Here is a 16,272-nt window from a genome sequence, read left to right on the forward strand (position 1 = left end):
CAATGCATGTATTGAGCTAGAGTTCAACTACTTTATTGAAACAATCTACCGCCATAGTCCATGGCCTGGACTATGGCCTTTTTTATTGATATTATTTTTTATTTTTTATTAATACTTATTCATTTTGCACATGTATATGTATAGGCCTGGCTGATTTAGAAAACCTAAAATAAAATGTGCAAAACAAATCTTTTTTTCCCGTTTTTTTTTGTATCCGATTAATCGAAAAAATAATCGTCAGATTAATCGATTATCAAAATAATCGTTAGTTGCAGCCCTACTTTTCACCGTCTTTTTACATACAACCCATGGGAAAAAAGCGCAGCCTTCACCGCCTTTTTCCCAGAATGCATTTCGCACCGGCTAGCAGCGGGCAATTTAAATCGTCCATTTTAACCTCCATTGGCTAAAAGCTGTAATTTTGGCAATACAAGTGTTAACATGTCATTTTATGAAGTTTTAATATGTTTTCAGGCGAGAAAGTAACCATATATATAGTTTATCAAAATAACCTGTTTATATATCTGATCTGACGGTTTTTTCGTCTTCTGTTCGCTAGCTGCGTTCGTAAATTCGCCCTGGAAATCTGATCAGCACTCATGGAATGCCTCTTGTCCAATCAAATTACCTGGTCCCTTTATGACGTTGAACCCAGTGTGCGCTCCGGCGCTCTGAGCGAATTTACGAGCGCACCCTGCGTTGCTTATATACCTTCAATACGGAGAAACATCGTAAAAGAATTATAACAAGTTGTAAAATTATTTGGGGGGCCAATATCTTTAGCTAGCTAAAGTAACTAGTTTACTTTATTGTTGTCTTAACAGTTGGTAAAAGAACAGGATTAAAACAAAAATATCAGCAATAACATCGTGCTCTGCAGCAAGCACAATTACAACCCAACTGAAGCCACAATACTGGGACCATTCGTGACTGACAGTCAGTCAAATAATAGGTGAATATGTAATAAACTTTATATGTAATAAATTTCATGCATTTCAAGTGGCATCTTTGTAATCATTACGATGTAGTCATGTCTAAGAGGCAGACAAGGCTTCCCTTTAACTCCCCGAGGCTACGACTATGCTATGTCCTGTGCCTATGCTGTTCCTCAGTCCAGCGCGCTTCGTCATCCCCCTTCTAAAACCCCTTTCCATCTCTTGTCATCCCTTTTATCAATGAACATTGTAATATTATTACTGTTATTTCAACATTCAAGCCTCTTTCACACATACGCGGAGATTGTATGAGCCCCGCTTCAGTCAGCCTTTCCGTAGAAATACATCGCTCCGTTATATATATGTAACGTTACATGTTTTAAGGCTGATCTGTGCATGATAGTGCTGCATTATGTTGATCTATTTATATCGATCTATTCTTGCCAATTCCTTATTACCAGTGGAAAGGGGGAAGGCTAAAACACTTTGAATGGAATAGATAGGACTTTCCGTTCAATGGAGGAAGCATGATACTCGCGAGTTCATCTCGCTTTCCCCCCCGTTGATGTATTAAACAATCTAAGCAATCTAATCAGAGCAGTTGTTATTATGTAATATTATTGATGGATGTGCCATTTTTGATGGAGAGCAGTGAGCGGATGACTGGATGTGAGCATGTATTTGACTAATGCCGATTGATTCGCGTCTAGACAGGATTTTACAGCGTTCCTTCAAACTATCGTAATTCATGAACTATATGCCCAATCTAAAAATTCAAACAGTTTCTGAAAGCAGAGAAGTTGCACTTTGTTTTACGAATATGTAATACACTTGGATTTCATGCATTTCAAGTGGCATCTTTGTAATCATTACGATGTAGTCATGTCTAAGAGGCAGACAAGGCTTCCCTTTTACTCCCCGAGGCTACGACTATTACCAAGTCTATCGCTGGGTATATTTGCAAGGTGTGTTGTACTGAACTGGGTATATTTGCAACAGTGTTGCGGAAAATGAAGATTTCTGCCGAATGCTGCTAACACTGGAACCACGTTATGAAACACCAGTAGCAATCACGAGTTCATTCTACAACATTCTACGATTCTAAGGTACACGCGTACCTACTCTCCTCGTCCTGATTGGTCAGCTGTCAGAAAGGCGCTTGACGACACACAGCGCCTTTCTGAAAAGTTAAATAAATTCAACTGAAAAAGGCGGCGGCAGCTGCGCTTCTCACGCTTTTTAAAAGGCGGCCGTTTTTCCATTTTCCCATAGGGTTGTATGTAAAAAGGCGCTGAAGGCCGCGCTTTTTTCTAAAAAAAGACGTCAAGTGTGAATACCCCCTAATTCATTATATCTTCGACCACTGGTTGGTTTTGTGGCGCTGTTTAGACTTTGGAGTCATCTCCAAGCACTCGTTTGACAACATTTGTCTTTCTTATGACAGTCCTCCTTATGACCTTCAAACCATCACTGTTGTTTTCATTCTCTAATTGACATCACAGCCACATCTCTACGTCTCTCCTTGGTTAACTGAACATTTCTTACATCTCTACGTCTCTCCTTGGGGTTAGGGTTGGGGATAGAATTGCTTGTTTAAGCTGTTATTGTCACACTCGCTGGTTATGCTACTGGTTTGGAACACCGGACCATGTCTGGGTAGGGTGACCAGGTCCCAACAAACCAAATGTGGGACAAGGAGTACCGTATTTTCCGGAGTATAAGTTGCTCCGGAAAATAAGTCGCATCAGTCAAAAAATACGTCATGAAGAGGAAAAAAACATATATAAGTCGCACTGGACTATAAGTCTTTTTTTTTGGGGGGGGGGATTTATTTAGAAATGTATTTCACAAAATCCAAGACCAAGAAGAGACATTTAATCTGGAAAGGCAAGTTATTCAACTACACAATAGCACACAGAACAACAGGCTGAATAGGTGTCCGGTATCTTAACGTAACACATTAACAGTTATTCAGCTACATAATAGCATGAAGAACATACCTGGGAGGCTGAATAGGCTAAATTAACATAACAAGCCAGCGAGTCCAACAAGCAAGTTACCGGTAAGCAAGATCACCAAGCTCCCGTTAATGTTTCAGTTAGCCTAATTTCTTCAGTGGTACAGGAGTAGCATATAGTTGTCACAAGCCCAGAGCGGCCCAGAGCTCCCTCTCGCGGCTGTAGACGGTAATGTTAATGAAATTATATATATTTTGATATATAAGTCGCACCTGACTATAAGACGCAGGACCAGCCAAACTATGAAAAAAAGTGTGACTTATAGTCCGGAAAATACGGTATGTTTGTGTATATATTTATACACATCCAAATATATCTTATTTGAATGTAGAATATATTTTATTTGAATGTGAACTCACAATAAAGTATCTCTAAGGAGAAGAAAGTGAAGTCAAAGTGCAGTATCAATTTGAAAAGTAGCATGACAGTGTTAGGCCTTTAGATGATTGAGTATGTAGGCTATCTAGCTAGCTAACTTGCCTCCCATTTGCAACACAAATGCATTGACATAGCTGTCAAGGCTAACTCTGCACTCATTCAGACAATGACAGTGATACCAGCTGGTCAAAGGATAAACCAATTGCATTAGTCATTTTTCAGTTTTTTACATAGCCTGAAACTACAGACTGTAAGCTTTCAAATGATGTCATACATTGACATCGGAAAAACATTTAAGATGACACAAGTATTTGAATGTTGGTGCACCTCAGAGAGAGACTGGGAGAAAAATCACTCTGCCGCAGCAACAAATTCTGCTAACAGCTAGCGGCTAACAATGGTACATCGCTACGAACATTTAACTACGTTTTTATAACATCACAACATGCTGAGAGAACATGAACATTCTAAAAACACATAACTAGATGAACACAGTCCTTGCTCTTGTCCTAAAACGAAAGTATATTTACAAGTAATGTGGTCCCTTACCAGTAGCCTACAGCAAACTAGAACAGTGAATCCAATCCACAAATTACAAGTATACAGTATAGTGATTGTTAAACTGTTGTTTATTATATCGAGTGGGTACTTCAAAAGTTGGTGTTATGAAAAAAAATGAAAACTAGATATTGTTGACACAATAAAGTTTCACTTTCCGACCCCTTTGAGTCAGTGGGTGGTTCGCACATTCAGCCAGCTCCCTATGTCCACGTATGGCAATGTCCGTTGCCATTGGAACATGAATGCTGTTTCCTGATAGGCTGAAGATGTTCCATAGAATCTGGACGTTCTGCTGCAACTGAACAGGTAAAATCGCTGGCAACCCCGGCGCTTGGTTGCGGCGCTAAGATGGACACTGGTCCCCGCGATGATAGCCTTCCCTGCTTTCTCCACAGCCATTGGGTAAATATAATTTTAGAAAAGCGTTTTAGCCAATCAAAATGAAATATGCGGGACATCGTCCCAATTTGCGGGACGCACCAAAAGTCGTGAAAATGCTGGGCAGTCCCGCGCAAAGCGGGACATCTGGTCACCCGATGTCTGGGGCAGATCTGTTCTGGATCTAACCACTGTAGCAGGGAGGAAAGCTGGCTGTGTCTCAGAACACTGTCTGTCTTTTGAACCTAGCTCAGGGCTGGCTAGCTAGCTAGCTCTCTATTCCATTCATCAATTATTGCTATTGAAGCTAGTGTAGCTGTCTCAGTCTCTGTAACAAGGATATTCCTGGTCCACATATGAAGCCTTCATTCAACCATACTGTACTATAAGGAAAAAAAGGTGTCGATTCGATCACAAACAGGATGTTCATTCATCTGTGACAAAGGACACAACACTTGTAAAGTGGTGGTGATTAGTGTCTATACACAAGTGGACAGGAATGTCAACGACTGTTGTCATTATTACAATCGGGAACACAAATCCGTCTGTCTTGAAACCCCTCTGCAGGCGTTTGACACGCATGTCAGTAGAAGTTATGATTTATGTTAATATGAACTTATGGTAAAATGATTCATTCGCGCTTTTTTGTTGTTGTTAAGGTTTCCAAATGAACCGTTAACGCATTAACATTGACAGCTCTAGTAGTTGCATGTTCTTAGCATGTTCATGTTCTATTAACATGTTGCAGGGCTGCCAAGTTTCACCAAAGGTTTGGAGTGAGATTTTTTGGCGGTGGAGTGACCCAAAACTGTGCACGTTTTGGCAGCGGCGGCCCCTCTCTCCCACCCAATTATTTGTGCTACTTTCCTGCCATTTTACATGTTGTTCATAATAAACCAGCACAAACAAATTACAATAATTGGAACATTTGATAAAACAAGACAAAATATCATATTTATGAAATCTTAATAAACAAATATAGTAGCCTACAGAGTCTAAAAGAAAATTGGGCCCCATCAACAGGACTCCTTGGTCAGCAGCAGAAAGACCCTAGGTCAGCGGTTCCCAAACTTTTTCAATCAGGCCCCCCTTGGGTAATTGGAAATATTTTCGAGCCCCCCCTAACCCGGTCCTCACCTAGATTGATATAATTAATTGTATAAAGTTGTAAAAACATTACATTTTCTCTTCTAATAATAACAAGATACATATATCCAACTATAGTTTTATATTTTATTATGGGTTGAAAAGGAACATAAGTGCTTGGCAAATGATCCTGTGCCACTGAAATATTCAACATATCAACATTAACTAATTTCTACTGCATCACTATTCTTACTCCTCACATTCCCATCACAATTACGATCAATGACTTGTGTGTGCTTGCTTTGCCTTGCAAATCTTCTCAAAGCGGGGTTGTTGTTTTGAGACTGCCACTCTCAGTTCATTCTCAATGTTCAACTTCGACCTGTATTTGCTTTTGATAGCAGCAACAGCAGAAAAGCCTATCTCACACAGGTACGATGTTGCAAAAGGCAGCAGTATTCCCACAGCTTTCTGTCCAATGAGAGGGTAGTCCTTCTCCACTCCAATCCAAAACCCAGCCAAAGTCGTGGATGTGAACTGCAGCCTCATGGTTGACTCTGAAGTCATGTCGATGTACTGTTCCTCTTCCGCAGTGCTGAACATGGCAGGTGGTGGTGCAACAAATGGATCTCTAATCCAGTCGTATTTGGCACTGTCATCCACAGAGAAGTATTTCTGGAAGCTTTGTTTCAGGGCTGAGATGTGCTCTCTCATACATGGAACCACTGTGCTCTGCAGCTCATTGGTCTCGATGAATGCCTTCAGATTCCCAAATGAGTCGATGTCCCCCTGTTCAAGTCTCCTGCCCCACATGTCCAGTTTCCGTGTGAAAGATTGTATCCTGTCTGCCAGATGTGGAAGGTGTGTGTTGTTGCCCTGCAACTGTAGATTCAATTCATTGAGCTTCTCAAACATGTCGCTTAGGTAGGCCAATTTCATGAGGAAGTCTTCATCATTAAACTTGCTGGCAAGTTCGTTCCCTTCCTCCTCCAAGAAGATTCGGATCTCATCTTTCAGCGATAGCACCCTGGACAGCACCTTTCCGCGAGAGAGCCAACGCGACTCGCTGTAAAATAGCACGGCTGTGTGCTCGGAGCCCATCTCCTCGCACAAAGCGGAAAAAATGCGAGCTTTCAGTGGTCTTGTTTTTATGTAATTGACGGTGGTGATAACATCAGACAAAACGTCATTCAACTCTGGACTCAGCTGCTTTGACGCGAGTGCCTCCCTGTGTATTACGCAGTGAGTCCACACTGCTTTCGGTGCAACGCGCTTGATGAGCGTCTGGAGCCCTCCCCGTTTTCCTGCCATGGCCTGGACACCGTCGGTGCATATCCCCACACAGTCCTCCCATTTCAGATCGGCTTCACTCAGGTATTTGTCTATGATTTTGAACAGTTCATCAGCTGTTGCTCTGTTTGGGACATAGTTGCGAAATAGCAAATCCTCGCTCAAACCCTCCGCATCAATGTATCTGACATACGCTATTAACAGACAGTCCTTGTTACTATCTGTGGCCTCGTCTACCTGGAGCGCAAAGCGTTGGTCTTTTATTTTCTCAACAAGCTGCTCTTTCATGTCTTCTGAGATGTCATTGATGCGTCTCGCAATAGTGTTGTTTGACAGGGGGATAGCTTTGAGTTTTTGGGCTGTTGCCTCGTCTATCATATGTGAAACCATATCTATTGCAGCAGGGAGTATTAACTCCTCAGCGATGGTGTGTGGTTTTTTAGACTGGGCGATACGATATGCCACTTTGTAGGAGGCAAGTTGAGCATTAGACGTAACAGATGCTGTTTTAACGAAACGGCTCTGCTGACCACGGTATTCTTGGAGTTTTCTCTTGAAGAAATCGAGGGGCTTCTTCACATCAGTCGGGTGTGTGGTCTCCAAGTGACATTTCAACTTGCTAGGCTTCATGCTATCTGCCGCTAAAGTTTTGAGACAGAGGACACACAGTGGTCGTTCCTCCGCACCGACCACATTAGACGTGAAGCCCAGGGAGAGGTATGTATCGTCATACTTTCTTGACTTTGGCTTTGGGACGTTTGTCATGGGCTCCTTCGCTTTTCGTTTAGCTTCTGGCTCTTTCATAAACTTATCCATTGTTGTTGTTGCTGCTAGATAGCTGGAATGATGGGGAGGGAGAGAGCAATGACGTGAATGGAGCCCCTCTGGGCTCGCGCCCCCTCGCTGCCTCTTTGTTACAGTTTATGGCCTGCGCTCCATTCAGGTTCTCATTTTTATCATCCAACGCCCACAACACCCCTGATGGTAACCTTAAGCAAGCGGTGTTTGTTTACAGCTCTTGTGTGTGCATTTTTTCCCCCTCCCATATTATTTCTGCGCCCCCCCCGCAGTACCCCCACAGTTTGGGAAACACTGCCCTAGGTCATCATCTTATATACCGTATTTTCCGGACTATAAGTCACACTTTTTTTCATAGTTTTACATTACCGTCTACAGCCGCGAGAGGGCGCTCTGGGCTTGTGACAACTATACGCTGCTCCTGTACCGCTGAAGAATTAACTGAAACATTAGCGGGAGCGTGGTGAACTTTACTGGTAACTTGCTTGTTGGACTAGCTGGTTTGGTATGTTAATTTAGCCTATTCAGCCTCCCAGGTATGTTCTTTATGCTATTGTGTAGCTGAATAACTGTTAATGTGGCTTGTTATGTTAATTTAGCCTATTCAGCCTGTTGTTCTGTGTGCTATTGTGTAGTTGAATAACTTGCTTTTCCAGATTAAATGTCTGTGCTTGGTCTTGGATTTTGTGAAATACATTTCTAAATAAATGCGACTTATAGTCCAGTGCGACTTATGTGTTTTTTTCTTCATGACGTATTTTTTACTGGTGCGACTTATACTCCGGGGTGACCTATAGTCCGGAAAATACGGTACAGTGCATTGCTCATAGATGGCTTTCATGTTATACAGTACATACCAGGGTTTTTCCTGGGTCAGAATGAGGCCTTGGTGGTTGATCTTCTGTTGTATTTGTATTGTAAATTGTAATTATTATTATTAATGTACCTGGTTGTGTTACAGTAGAGAAAAAAAAAAAACAGTGTGTTTGTTTTGGTTCAGGGCGATTAGTTAGAATCTGTAAAAACAGAAAAATGACCGTGCCAACATGGTCCACCTTTCACCGACCGCTGTCACATATTTGCAGACAAAACCCACAATTCAGAATCACTGCACACAGGTAGCATACATTGCTAACACCCTCACCTGCTTGTGGACTCAAAATCACATTTTGTTGCTTCATTTTCATTTTCTCTTCCTGTTGAGGTGGGCCCTAGAAATAAAAAATAAAAAAGACATAGGTGGGGTGAGAATCTCTGTGTTTGTGTTTGTGTTGGAACAAGAGCAGGAGATGTTTTGTGGTATCATACTTGTCTTTCTTTCTCTCGCAAACTCCTAAAATGGCTCGAAGAGGGGGAGGAGGAGAAGGAGGAGTTCTCTGCTTTGGCACTTCCTAAAGGAAACAACAAGATACCTCGACCCCATGAAACAACAAGACTCCATGACATATTCATTCTAGGTCAGATTTACACCCCATGACAGTCTATAGATGTTCCATGACAGTCTATAGATATTCCATGACATAGTCTATAGATGTCCCATGACATAGTCTATAGATGTTCCATGACATAGTCTATAGATGCTCCATGACATAGTCTATAGATGTTCCATGACATAGTCTATAGATCTCCCATGACATAGTCTATAGATGTCCCATGACAGTCTATAGATGTTCCATGACAGTCTATAGATATTCCATGACATAGTCTATAGATGTCCCATGACATAGTCTATAGATGTTCCATGACATAGTCTATAGATGTTCCATGACATAGTCTATAGATGTCCCATGACATAGTCTATAGATGTCCCATGACATAGTCTATAGATGTCCCATGACATAGTCTATAGATGCTCCATGACATAGTCTATAGATGCTCCATGACATAGTCTATAGATGTTCCATGACATAGTCTATAGATCTCCCATGACATAGTCTATAGATGTTCCATGACATAGTCTATAGATGTCCCATGACATAGTCTATAGATGCTCCATGACAGTCTATAGATGTTCCATGACATACAGTCTATAGATGTCCCATGACATACAGTCTATAGATGTCCCATGACATACAGTCTATAGATGTTCCATAGAAGTTATTAAAGCCTGTAGTGACCTGCAGGGCCTCTGTACTGGGGGCAGTCCTTCTTGATGTGGGCTTGAGAGCCACACAGGTAGCAGCAGCGCTTCTCCTCTGGCCTCCTCCAGTGGTCCCCCTGTCGTGGCCCGCGCTCCCTCGCCCCCTCAGACTCCGCCCAGTCCCGGCGGCCCTCCGCCCTGTCCTCTTGGTCACGCCTCTGCTTGGACCTGCCGTCATGACAAACACCACAATGTCACGCGTGAAACACAGTCAGGAACAGCAATGTGTGTAAACACTTCTGACCATCACAACCTAGCGTATGTGCATGTTCATGTTCTATCAGCATGTTGTGTGATATGTTACACAGCAATGTTCTTTGTTGTTAGCTGCTAGCTAGCGAAGATGTAGCAGTGTTTGTTTTAGGGGATTTTCTGCTATTTGGTTTGAGGCATACCAACATTCAAATAAGTAGGGATGTCCCGATCCGATATTGATATCGCTGCGATATTGGTCCTGAATGCTGGATCGCAGATCGCACCAGAAAGAAAAATAGGCAGCGATCTGGTGCATCACTCACGTGATGACAGCAGTAGTAGTCAGTGGTCACATGCATGAGAGTTGGCTAGTAGCTACCTGTGTGTAATGAGTCTGACAATGTCATGATGCCAGCTGGTGAAATCATAAACAATTTGCTTAAGTAATTTTTCGGTTATTTACATAGTCTGAAACTACAGATGGTAAGCTTTCAAAGGATGCGTCATACATTGAAATCGGAAAAAAAATCAAGACGACACGAGTATTTGAATGTTGGTGCACCGAATGGGAATGCGACAGGAGAAAAGTGACTGATCAAACAACAACAACAAACGCTGCTAACAGCTAGCGGCTAACAGTGGTACATCGCTAGGAACGTCTAACTCCGTTTTATAACATCACAGCATGCTGAGAGAACATGGACATGCTAAAAACACATAACTACACATAATTAGATGAACACACAGTCCTTGCTTTTGAACACGTCCTAAAACGAGAGTATGTTTACAAGTCATTATCACTTACCTGTAGCCTGCAGCAAACGAGAACAGTCAATCCAATCGACAGATTATAAGTATTTAGTGATCGTTAAACTGTTTTTTATTATATGGACTGGGTACTTTAAAACTTCAAGTTGCCTGTTATGAAAAAAAAAGAAAACCAGATATTGTTGACACCCCTGCGACTGGTTTCTGGTCTCACCAGGGGGTGTCTCTAGGCTACACTTTAAAACATTTCCTATAATTGATTTGCCATTTGTAAGAGAAGATAAATAGAATAAAATCCTGAAGGCACTAAAACTAGAAATCAGACAGTAACTCTTTTTTTTCTACAATGCTGAATGGTGCTGTTTAAATTGTTTTAACTTTAAACCAGTTGGTCACTGAGTACTGCAGAGTACTGTTTTTGTTGCTTGAATAAAGGCTGGCAGTCTTTAATACCCAACTGTTGTTGTGGACTATACAAAACTATAGTATAATACTATACAATAAATACAAATATCGGATCGGTATCGGTATCGCAGATACCTGAAGCCCAGGTATCGGTAGTGAAAAAATGGGATCGGGACATCCCTACAAATAAGCATATCTTCTTCAACTATTTACTTTATTTTGACGCACCATTTGAAATCTTACAATGACCGTGCCTTGGGGAACAAAACACCAGCTTCTGTCAAATAAGTTTTCTTTTATTTTCATCTATGCTGTTGTATATGTATTTGTTCTTGCCATATATATTTGTTCTTGTTGTAAAGAACTTTAGGCTGCATCTTATGTATGTATGAAAGGTGCTATACAAATAAAGTCCATTATTATTATTATTACTACTAATATAATAAAAGTGCATCCCATCCATGTATTAATGTGTTACGGTACGTACTTCCTCCGCATGGGGCAGTCTTTCATGAAATGGCCAATCTTGCCACATATCCTGCAGCAGCGGTCGTTGGGGGCGAGCTCCCCCTCTGTCAGCACCTCCGGGTCAAAGAAATACTCCTGGGAGAGGGGCATTAAATGTGTTATCTGCCCTGAGACGCTGGCCTAGACATACTCTCTATGAAAGACCTGGTCTAGACATACTCTCTATGAAAGACCTGGCCTAGACATACTCTCTATGAAAGACCTGGTCTAGACATACTCTCTATGAAAGACCTGGTCTAGACATACTCTCTATGAAAGACCTGGTCTAGACATACTCTCTATGAAAGACCTGGCCTAGACATACTCTCTATGAAAGACCTGGCCTAGACATACTCTCTATGAAAGACCTGGTCTAGACATACTCTCTATGAAAGACCTGGTCTAGACATACTCTCTATGAAAGACCTGGCCTAGACATACTCTCTATGAAAGACCTGGTCTAGACATACTCTCTATGAAAGACCTGGTCTAGACATACTCTCTATGAAAGACCTGGTCTAGACATACTCTCTATGAAAGACCTGGTCTAGACATACTCTCTATGAAAGACCTGGTCTAGACATACTCTCTATGAAAGACCTGGTCTAGACATACTCTCTATGAAAGACCTGGTCTAGACATACTCTCTATGAAAGACCTGGTCTAGACATACTCTCTATGAAAGACCTGTTCTAGACATACTCTCTATGAAAGAACCAGGTTCGACTCTCACAAGGTTAGGTAAACGGACTGAATGTCTACCCACCATTTGACTTGGGTACTCTGGAGGGTAGATGTTGACTGGTGAGCCAAACACTCTTCTGCCATTGATGAATGCCTTCATAATGAAGTTGGTCACTGTGCAGGAGAGAGAGAGAGATGGGTGGATGAAAGAGAAGAGATGATGTAGTTGTGCTAGCGAGAGAGAGAGAGAGAGACTTACTTCTCCGGGACAGGCCAGCTCCTAGGTTATGATTCAGGTCAAAAGGATCTTTGTGGAGAAAAAAACAATACCATGTTTAAGGTCCCATATTATCCTCTTTTCCAACAAGTTAATGAGTCTCTGGGCTCCCCAAAACATGTCTACTGAAAGTCATAACCCCGACCCCCCCCCCCCACGATTCACTACTGAAAGTCATAACCCCGCACCCCCCCCCCCACGATTCACTACTGAAAGTCATAACCCCGCACTCCCCCCCACGATTCACTACTGAAAGTCATAACCCCCCACCCCCCCCACGATTCACTTCTGAAAGTCATAACCCCCCACAATTCACTACTGAAAGTCATAACCCCCCCACGATTCACTACTGAAAGTCATAACCCCCCACGATTCACTACTGAAAGTAGAACATATAGTCTAATGGGACAGCTAGCTCCCTAGCAGGACATATAGAGAGAATGGGACAGCTAGCTCCCTAGCAGGATATCTAGAGAGAATGGGACAGCTAGCTCCCTAGCAGGACATAGAGAGAATGGGACAGCTAGATCCCTAGCAGGACATAGAGTCTAATGGGACAGATAGCTCGCTAGCAGAACATATAGGGCCGGTTTCAGAGACAAGGCTTAAGCCTAGTCCTGGACTAAATCACACTTTCAATGTAAAATCTCCATTGAAGATGTTTTTTAGTCTAGGATTAGGCTTAAGCCTTGTCTGTGAAACCGGCCCATAGAGTCTAATGGGACAGCTAGCTGCCTAGTAGGCTAACATGGAACCACTGGAACATGGAACTAACTGCTTTCACATAGTAGCATTTGGGGGGTCATTTCATTGGCCTACACCTCATGACCCCCCCACCCGCTGAAAGCCCTTGAAGGTGTTGCTGTTGGACTGACCCTCTATGACGATGTACTTGGAGGTCCACTGCTTGTTGAAGGTGGTGAGCGGGCCTCTCTGGCGGATGGAGATGACGTGCTCCCGGAAGTCAAACACCTCTGTGTAGAACTGCAGCAGGCCCAGCCACAGCGCCCCCACCGCCTCAGGGTTCTTCTGGTACTGCGGCCAGCGCCTAGGCTGAAGACAAGACCACACACACACACACACACACACACACACACACACACACACACACACACACACACACTTAAGACACTGGAATCCCAGCACTTCTGGGTAATGACTCAGACTCACCAGGGCTTCTGGGTAATGACTCAGACTCACCAGGGCTTCTGGGTAATGACTCAGACTCACCAGGGCTTCCAGAACATCAAAGAAGTAAACGTTCCAGCCGTCCACCAGTACCTCCGGCTTCTTCTCCCCATCATAGATCTACACACACACACACACACGCAAAGTATTTATTTGCGTTCACATTTTACAATAAAATTCTTGAACACAAACATTAGTAGCTGCATCATCATAGGACACTCGGTTGGTCTGGTGTGTCTGTGTGTGTGTGTTACCTCCTGCAGCACAGGGATGACGGGGGGGCTCCTCTGCTGGAGGTAGAACAGCACCATCAGGGTGTAGGCGTAGGACGAGAGGCTGCCGCGAGACGCATCCCCGATGTCACACATCTACAACACACACACACACACACACACACACACACACACACACACACACACACACACACACACACACACACACACACAAGCCATCAATGAACCTAACCTCACCTTCCGATAATCTCAGAACCCATGAGGTGAGTCAGACCAACGTCCAGTGTGTGTGTGTGTGACGTGGTTCACCTTGGCAAACACCTTCATGACGTAGCAGAGGGTCTTCACCCGGGGGTCGATGGCAGCGTACAGGGCCAGCAGGCGTGTGTTGTGCAGGGCCTGATGGGAAACGAGAGACAAGTCCTCTGTTGGACTAAGCATTCACAGGGTTCCCACACCTCCTGAAACATCACATTCAAGCACCTTTCAAGGACTTTCAAGACTCAATTACCTCAAATTCAAGGACCCAACACGGCATAGTTTGAGACAGACCTAGATGAGAATTGATATAATAGAAACTATCCGCTCACAGACAACAATTAAAAAGAGAGGCTTGAATGTGTGAACACTAGATGGTCTCTTGCCTTCTCTACCACAGCACAGCAAAACTATATATTGTGTAAAAGTAAAACATTTATTTATTTATTTTTTGAGAGAGAGAGGGGATTTCAAGCACTTTCAATGACCCATGGCTATTTTCTAAAACTTTTAAGACCTTAATTTTCTTTAAAAAATTCACAAACTTTCAAGGATTTCAAGGACCTGTGGAACCCTGCATGCAGATGCATGTGTCTGTCAGAACGTGAGCCGCACTGAACGTCCAACAGCCTCTCTGTCTACACGTTGGATGGACTCATCAGTTTCCCAGATTCGACGTCAAATTAACTAATTATAGGATAGCACGATAATCCACTAAGCAGCAAGTAAAAATATATATATAAATAAAGATTGACACCAGCCCGTCCCCATCCACCCACCCACCCACCCACAATAAACGTTTAGCTTTGTCATTTGATACGCCGCCTACGACTCCCGTCTCTCGGCACTACAATATATATAATAAGTCTTACAGCAACATTTGATTTCACTGTTTATGTAATATTCTTACCTTAGCTGGATATCTAGCTAGTCTCTCTCTCTCCCTTCGATGCAATGCTGCTGTGTTGTCCTCATTACTACTAAGGTTAGGGTTAGGTTTGTGTTCTTCCCAGCTATTTTGAAGCCACGTCGTTTCTCTTCAGCTATTACGGTGCATTGTGTTTTATTTTCTGTTGCATTATAATTGTGTCCATATGTGTGGTGGCCTGGGAAAACCCGTCGGATGTCGCTGGCGTTCGTTCGTGGCAAAGAGCAAATATAGATGGAAATCGCGATTTTGGCGATTTTGATATTATGTGGTATTCTAGTACTTTGAACTCCATACTACACTATGGTGAATAAACATTTTAAGAAAACAAAAGAGAAAGTACTTATTTTTATGTTTTTGTGGCGGGTAGTTTGCTAGCGAAACAACATCACGTTGAACGTGTCTCATTCTCAGTTAAGCAACGCACGCACACATGAGCGAAAGGAGAGACGATACTTCCACCTGTGTTATTGCCAGTTTACTGATGCTCACAATAAGCATAAAGTAATAACATCTTAACTAGAAGACACACAAATGGATCTGTCCCTCGCATACCGACGAGGCAAGCAGACTACCACCACATCACAAGCAGACTAACGAGACCGGACGATCTGCATAGGCTCCTCCCCCGACCCGGAGGAGAAAGGGGAGGATTTCTCCCCTTTCACTTTTTTTGACATGCTACATTAAAATGCTCATAACTTTTTAAAATAAAGGGCTATCTCAGTCATTCAACCAGTTATGAATAGCTGAGAACTTCTAATTTATGGAAATATAAAAAAATGAAAATGTCAAAATGCCACCATGTGAAGGGTTTTCCCAGGCCACCACACATATATCTATTCTTTTCTTTCTTCCAGTACCAATACGAACTGCTTGTGCTTGAACTTCAGCCGTCGTGTAGCCGTTTGCTTTGGCGCACTTCTTGCATGAATGAGTGCGCGTGTCTGGGCTTGAATGAATGAGTGCGCGGGGGATGGATAGACCAGGCTACAACCAAGAATGCACTGCACTCGAAAAGATAATTCATTAAAAATGTGAACGTCCGTTAGTCCACCACAAACATATAGTCTCGTCTTAGTCTCGTCAACGAAAGTCAAAATAGTTTAGTCACAGTTTTTATTTTCAAAGATCAATTTTGTGACGTCAACGTCACATCTTCGTCATGGGACAAAACGCATATTTTGTTAACGCATATTTTGTGTCAACATTTTTTTTCAACGTTAACGAAATTAACACTGCCAC

General features: G+C 42.7%; 2 protein-coding genes across 2 annotated transcripts in view; both read right to left on the bottom strand.

Moving 5' to 3' along the window:
• kiss1rb (KISS1 receptor b) overlaps positions 1-16,272 on the bottom strand; it is a gene marked incomplete at both ends in the record, with an annotated part of 203,944 nt that overhangs the window by 83,003 nt on the left and 104,669 nt on the right. The gene's annotated exons all lie outside the window — the stretch shown is intronic.
• The window catches only part of tut7 (terminal uridylyl transferase 7), a gene marked incomplete at its 5' end in the record, with an annotated part of 63,592 nt that overhangs the window by 4,705 nt on the left and 42,615 nt on the right, over positions 1-16,272 (bottom strand). The window contains 10 exons of the mRNA XM_080532850.1: positions 8,589-8,655; positions 8,753-8,835; positions 9,562-9,752; positions 11,440-11,555; positions 12,226-12,317; positions 12,403-12,450; positions 13,296-13,473; positions 13,651-13,728; positions 13,863-13,976; positions 14,151-14,240. Of these exons, the coding sequence (XP_080388976.1) occupies positions 8,589-8,655; positions 8,753-8,835; positions 9,562-9,752; positions 11,440-11,555; positions 12,226-12,317; positions 12,403-12,450; positions 13,296-13,473; positions 13,651-13,728; positions 13,863-13,976; positions 14,151-14,240 (1,057 nt within the window). The remainder of the gene's footprint in view (positions 1-8,588; positions 8,656-8,752; positions 8,836-9,561; positions 9,753-11,439; positions 11,556-12,225; positions 12,318-12,402; positions 12,451-13,295; positions 13,474-13,650; positions 13,729-13,862; positions 13,977-14,150; positions 14,241-16,272) is intronic.

Source organism: Nansenia antarctica (assembly GCF_963989245.1).
Source record: "Nansenia antarctica genome assembly, chromosome: 5".
In the NCBI taxonomy this organism is placed as follows: domain Eukaryota; kingdom Metazoa; phylum Chordata; class Actinopteri; order Argentiniformes; family Microstomatidae; genus Nansenia; species Nansenia antarctica.